The sequence below is a fragment of the Hemicordylus capensis genome, chromosome 2 (assembly GCF_027244095.1).
Source record: "Hemicordylus capensis ecotype Gifberg chromosome 2, rHemCap1.1.pri, whole genome shotgun sequence".
Classification (NCBI taxonomy): domain Eukaryota; kingdom Metazoa; phylum Chordata; class Lepidosauria; order Squamata; family Cordylidae; genus Hemicordylus; species Hemicordylus capensis.
In genome coordinates, this window is record NC_069658.1 from 21,799,657 (window position 1) to 21,806,888 (window position 7,232).

Here is a 7,232-nt window from a genome sequence, read left to right on the forward strand (position 1 = left end):
TCCTGACATACCAGTCAATGGAAGATCAATTCCTGAGCAAGGGAAGATTACTTGGGGTCTATTTAGACAATACTTTAAACTTGGAGATTGTTGAAGTCCAAATATTGCTGTAATCCCTATATTTAGATTACAAGTTGAATCCACCCTCAGTTTCGCTTGGGGCAGTTTATATGTCTTCTGATACATGAGATTCGGGTATAACTTCTTTTTATTATACAATTGTGAGGAAAAATGACTGTGGAATAGATAATGGACAGAGCATTAATTTCCTGTCAGGTTCTGTCTGCTCTGAATTCCCCACTCTAACTTAAATAAAGATTAATAGGTTTTGGCCATTGCTGGAAATATTATGTAGAATATTAATCAACATGATCTTCTGCAACACATATTGCATGCTTGTTAAAAATATATAATATCAGAGAAAAAATAAATGGTCATGAATTATTCATAATGCTTTGCCTTAGTGGTTTTTTTGTAAGTGTGTGAATAATAAGGACTTACAGAAAGGCACAAGAGTATTTCTACCCCCCACCTTGCCCTCCTCACTCAAATATACTACAAACATAAGGCCAGTATTACCGTTAGCTAATCATAGTCATCAAAACTCCAGGCTTGGCTGGACTACTGGAAAATGTTTCAGATTACAAATGGAAAATGGAACAGATTGCAAACATTCAACCTTGAAGAATGTGCATTGGGATGGCAAATAATGATTTTAGAAAGCTTAATTTAAATGTTTATTTTTGTGTTTGTTTACTGACAATCTAACATGCACACCTTATGGTGAGGCACGTAAGTCCCTTATAGAAGTTCAAATGTTATAATGAACATATAATATGTCAAGAGAGCAGCAACGTTGCAGCAGGCTCTATCCTGATCTATGCACATTCATTGGAACCTCTATAAGAAGCCATAAGAACAGCCCTGCTGGATCAGGCCCAAGGCCCATCTAGTCCAGCATCCTGTTTCACACAGTGGCCCACCAGATGCCACTGGAAGCCTACAGGCAAGAGTTGAGGGCATGTCCCCTCTCTCCTGCTGTTACTCACCTACAATTGGTACTCAGAGGCATCCTGCCTTTGAGGCTGGAGGTGGCCTATAGCCCTCCAACTAGTAGCCAATGATAGACCTCTCCTCCCTGAAGTTATCCAAACCCCTCTCAAAGCCATCCATAATTCCACAAGTTGATTATGCTTTGTGTGAAAAAGTACTTCCGTTTGTTGGTCCTAGATTTCCTGGCAATCAATTTCACGGGATGACCCCTGGTTCTAGTGTTATGTGAGAGGGAGAAGAATGTCTCTCTCCCAGTGCACACAATAGGATTCCACTCCCCATAATATGCATTCATCACACCTAATCTGAATGTCTGACATGCTGTGCAATGCAACACCAGCGTTTCCAGCCCACTGGGTCTATTGTGCACATGAAAGGCAGCCCTAGTGGTGTGGAGCTGGGCAGTTGTGCAACAGCCTAAAACTGCGCAGGAGCACTTCCGCAGCACTACTTCCATCGGAAACAATAGAAGTAGTGCAATGCAAGTGCCCACATGCTGTTTTAGGTCATCGCACAACTGCCTGCTCCTGCAGCACCATCAAGGCTGCCTTTCATGCGTTCAGCAGCCCTGGTGGGTCGGAAACACTGGCACTGGGTTGTGCAGCATGTAGTCACTATCTGTAAATGGGTACAGATTCTGATAATCAGGGGCCTGCACAGGAACAAGAGAACAACTCAGCTCCTTGCACTAATACTCAGCCAACTCCATTCCACCAGCAGCCAGTAGTGCTATGATGGCATCACCCTTCACAAGTCTCTGCTCAGCACAGACGTGCCACATAAGGTGTCCCCCTGTCAGTAGGGAAGGAGATTTTTGGAAACCCCTTAGCCAGTCTTCAAACAACCACTGGTGCAAGCCTGGCTCTCCATTGCAAGACTATGGTTGTGATGGGGGGAAATCCTATAGTAAGAGAGAATACAAGGGTAGTAGGCATTTAAGTAGTAGTAGTAGCAGTAGCAGCAGCAGCAGCAACAAATAGCATTCAAGGCAAAGCTGTGTCATTTGCTTAGCATATAGGTCTCCTGTTCACACCATACCAGATGCAGCAGAAATGTAGGCTTCAGATGTAAGTGATGGATTGCATCCTTCATCCTTTAAGCATTTAGGAAGAGGCATGACTCAGAGCAGACATGCTTTGCATGCAGAATGTCTCTAGTTCAATTCCTAGTATTTTCACTGTGCCTGACACCATGGACAGTTGCTGCAATTCGAGTAGGTAATACTGGACTAGACCAAAGGTCTGACTTTTTGTAAAGCAGCCTCATATGTTAATTTTGTTGTCCAAGATGAAATGCTAACATCTTGGAAGTCCCCGACCTGCTGGCCTCTCCTCACTTATCCCTCTTGTTTGTATGGCTTACTAAAATCCAACAGCGCCATCTTTACCCTCCCATCCATGCCACTCCAGCTGCTATCCTCCCCTTGTTGTGGTTGCACTCTTGTCTGCAGGGCTGACAGATTACCTGAGAGGTGTCATTTCTGGTTCTCCTTGGTAAGATCCTGTGCCACACTGATAACAGTTATGAAGAGAAACCCTCTTTCCCATGTGACCATCACCTCCTACCCTGAGAGAGGCAGCACTGGTATGGGTAGAAACCACATCAGTTTTCCACTACTCATATTTTGACACACAAACATGTAGACTAAAAGCAAGAAAATTGTGTTTTCTCTGTAATCTTCATGTTATTTTGCAATCAAGGCTGGTTCTGTTTCTGGACAGTCGATGGTTTCCTTGAATTGTCTCATCCACCCATCTTAATTTCCTTCCACTTGCAAATTAGCATCAGGATTCTAACTAATTTGCACAAAAAGGTATGCTAGGCAATTTGATTTTCCAGACAGGGGGTCATTCTGAATGGGCTCCATTGCTTTAGTTTCTTTCCAGTTTTAATTGTCTTTCCTTCTTATCCCCCCCTCCCCAGTGCTGCCCTCTGCTTCCCTAAAAGGGTATGGCCTGGGAACAGAGCATCTGCACCTCTAGTTCTCCCTCATCCCTAGCCCCCTCCCTCATTCTTGGCCCCTCGTTCTCAGCCCCCCTCCTCATCCCCCCCAATGTTTTTTCTCTCTGGCTGCCTGCTTGGCCAGCCACTTTTTCCAGCCGGCTGCCACTCCCCCCCCCCACTTTCTCCGCCCCCCACTTTCTCCCACCCCGCCTTCTCTCCCCCCCCCCGCTGCTTTATCTCCCCCATCCACCGCTTTTGCTTTCTTCCTCCTACCCCTGGCCACAACTTTCTCTCCCTGCCCACCCAACCACCTGCCTGTTCGCTGGCCTGTCCGTTGGCCTTATGTTCCGCCCACTGCTGCCACTTTCCTCTCCCCCTCCTCTCTCTCGCAAACTCTCACAAGAGCTGCCACACATGGGATTAGCCACAGGTATGTCTTAGAGAATTATATATATAGATGATAACCATGGTTAGCTCTAAATTGGTTAGCTCTGAATGAGAGAGAAAATTTGAATGTGAGAGGAAGAAGGAATGTATGAGCCTGTAGATAACATTACCAACAGTCCCGCGGTATGAGGGATGTCCCACATTTTGGGAGGAAAGTGTTTGTCTCATTGGGATGCAAGTTGTCCTGCTTTTTTATCACTTAAAAAAAACATTGTTTTTAACTTTTAAAGCCGCTGCTGAGCGGCAGCATAATGGGATGGCGGCGAGAGCTCTCCCACCTCCCAAATGATGAATGGCTGCTTCTAGGAGCTGGGCTGGTGCAGGCACACTGACTGAGGGACGGGTGGTGTACTCAACAACTTTGAAACCAAACCACTCACCAGTGAGTGAGGGACTGGGGAACTCAACAGCAGCAGCAGTCGAGGGAGGGGCTAGGGAGGGACAGAGTCTGTGGAGGAGAGAAGGTAGCTGGCAAAAGACCACCTGCCTCCAGCCCCGCCTTCCTCCAAATGAGGGAGAGGGGCCTATTTTAGGCTGCATTCTCTCCTCCACAGACTCCGTCCCTCCCTCTCTTGGCTGCTGCTGAGCTCAGGTGGGGAACAGTAGAAGACCACTAATCTTCTCCACCTCCCTTTTTATTGTCCTCTATAATAGAGAAAGGCTGCTTGATCCTCCTCCCTGCTTGAAACGCTCTGAGGATCTTTCTCCTCTGCTTCCTTGAGAAGAAAGCGTGAAATGTGCAGCGAGGCCCCCAGCCCAGCCCCTAGCAGCAGCCATTCATCATTTGGGAGGCGGGAGAGCTCTCACCGCTGGCCCATGCCACCGCTGCTCAGTGGCAGCTTTAAAAGTTTTTTTAAAAAAACAGATAAGCCCTGCCCCTAGGTGGTCACATCCCCGGGGCCCCTCACCACCACCCGCAGTCCCTTTTCCAAATTGAGCCAACACAATGCTGGCAACCCTAGCTGTAGAGCACCCTTGATCTCTTAACCCTGGATAGGAGATCAGGAAAGTAATACGGTAGTTCTCACGACCACTGCAGCCTGGTGGGGAGGGTGTGGGGGGAGAGCCAAGATTGAGCTTACCTTTCCCCCAGAAGAACTGGATCCCTGTGTGCAGCGCACAACTCATGCACCCACAGGATCCATGCTGCTCTGGGCAGTGCTGATTTCTGGAGGCTGGTAAAAAGCAGCCATTTCCCTCAATATCCCTCCAGATATTCCTAAATGCACCTTGTGAGGAGTGCGGGATTTCCCCTCAAGCTCGGCGCTCTAGGCACCCAGCTCTGTCTGCTTGGTCTTCATGAAGGTAAAAGCCCAAGGAAAATTCCTGGGCTACCTGGTGAGTTAGTGCCAGGTTCAGCCACGAAGCCGGCACTTCACACCATGACGACGAAGATGAATATTTATATACTGCTTTTCAACAAAAAGTTCCCAAAGCGGTTTACATGGATAAATAAATAAATAAATAAATAAATAAAATAAAGTGGCCACCTGTACCCAAAGGGCTCACAATCCAAAAAAAGAAACATAAGATAGACACCAGCAACAGCCACTGGAGCGGTGCTGCACTGGGGCTGGATAGGGCCAGTTGTTCTTCCCTTGCTAAATAAAGAGAATCACCACTTTAAAAACTAACCTCTTTGCTCAGTCAGCAGGGGCTAACTGGTAGGACTACCCAGGCAGGGCTACCCAAGCCTGGGTAGGGCTGCTCGTGTGAACGACCTCAATATCTAATCATCTGTGGTAGGCCTCATAGGACATTCTGGCAACCCGCACTGTAGCACTCATCCAGGGTTGTGTGAATCGGCCCTGGGATTAGGGCTTGAGCAAAACAATAAAACTACATCTTTGGGGTTCCTTTTTGCTTCCCTAGGATGAATATCAGTTTGTTCCCAGATAGGTTGGCTAGGATATGATTCTGCATGGCAAAAACATATACAGGTAGGGCCTACAATGTATTTATCACTTTCCTCCTCAAGAGTCAAACAAATGAACTTTCTTGAAAGGAAGTCTTCCATTAACATTTTATAAGCCAGAAGAATTTAACAGGGAAGTCTCACTGAGATATGTTTTGCTTGCAAGAGCTGTGATAGAAAATAGATTTTTTTTGTGTGCCGCCACATTCCCCATTAAGTTTCCACCATCACAAGACTGATGCATAGTACAAAAAGCAGGGAATTGGGAAATGTGGTTTTCACTCACCCTTTAGCCAATGTTGCTATGCCAACGTCAGTTAGTTTCATTCCTACACCTACAAAACAAAACAGCAAGGCAGCATTATACCAGGGTATTTCAGGTATGGGAAAGCTTTATATACATCAATGCAGTTTTTATTGGCTTCATTACTGATTACAGATGTTATCCATCACACTCTCTCTATGTGCTGCTACAAATATTTAATTTCTCAAAGGCAAGTAATTCATTCTGCACCAGGCATGTTAACACCAGAGTGTTCCTTACTCCTGGTCTGGTGCTTTAGCGCAGAAGTGAATATGGTTTTGACCTTTAAAGCCCGTAACGGTTTGGGCCCTGGATATCTGAAGGACCGCCTGCTCCCAAGGGTTTCTGCCCACTTGACTAGGTCATCAGAGGGGGCTCTGATCTGCGTGCTGATGATGAGCAAGGCTCAACTGTCAAGCATGAGGGGCAGGGCCTTCTCAGTCATTGCCCTCAGGTTTTGAAATGTTCTCCGCTCCTCAGTCTCCTTGACAGCTTGTAGAGAAAAAGTAAAGACGTGGCTCTTCACCAAGTAGAGGTTAGGAACATAGGAAGCTGCCATATACTGAGTCAAACCATTGGTCTATCTAGCTTAGTATTGTCTTCACAGACTGGCAGCGGCTTCTCCAAGGTTGCAGGCAGGATGAATCTCTCTCAACCCTATCTTGGAGGAGCCAGGGAGGGAACTTGAAACCTTCTGCTCTTCCCAGAACGGGTCCATTCCCTGAGGGGAATATCTTGCAGTGCTCACATTTCTAGTCTCCCATTCATATGCAACCCAGGGTGGACCCTGCTTAGCTAAGGGGACAAGTTATGCTTGCTACCACAGACCAGCAATTTTCTTAAATACAGGTTATACCTGTGTGTGGAACCATACCCTGCTCACCACTCTGAGACACTGCTAATGAGGAGGGTCTGTTTCCATATCTAGGGAGATTAATAACTTTATAACTTTGTAAACCAGTTTTACTGAGAATGACGTTCTTATCTCTTCCTCCATTTATCAAGCTTCCACAGCCACCACCAAGCTCTTCTTGCTTAGGTTTGTGTCCTGACAACCCTTTAGTAGTGCAGCTGAGGGCTGCATGGGGAGAAGTATAACTCACAGGACACTGAGTGAACTTTAAAATAAAACAAAGTCAAGCTTATTGATGTACAGGTAGCTTAAAGGTTTCTCTCTGCCAAAGCAGCTTTTTACACATGTAATGGTTATTATAACAATGTTTCAAACGTAGTACTTTAACAGTGGGAAATGACTTGCCTAGCAAGCATGAGGTTGCCAGTTCAAATCCCCCCTGGTATGTTTTCCACACTGTGGGAAACACCTATATTGGGCAGCAGCGATATAGAAAGATGCTGAGAGGCATTCTCTCATACTGCGCAGGAGAAGAAAAACCACAGGGCTCTGTGGTCGCCAGGAGTCGACACCGACTCAATGGCACACTTTACCTTTACTTTAACAGACACTAGACTTATAAGTTACTGAGGTGACTGTGTTGGATACAAGCAGCATTCCCTGATACCTAGCACTTTTACTGGACCCCTGCTAACTGGGCAAAGAGGCACCTTTTA

The 7,232-nt window shown here is 46.3% G+C and overlaps 1 protein-coding gene across 2 annotated transcripts in view; it reads right to left on the reverse strand.

The window, feature by feature from the left end:
• Positions 1 to 7,232, reverse strand: part of ALPK2 (alpha kinase 2) — a 57,913-nt gene that overhangs the window by 14,526 nt on the left and 36,155 nt on the right. For both annotated transcript variants that reach the window (XM_053296180.1, XM_053296179.1), the window contains one exon: positions 5,646 to 5,694. In XM_053296180.1, coding sequence (XP_053152155.1) covers positions 5,646 to 5,694 — 49 coding nt within the window. The remainder of the gene's footprint in view (positions 1 to 5,645; positions 5,695 to 7,232) is intronic.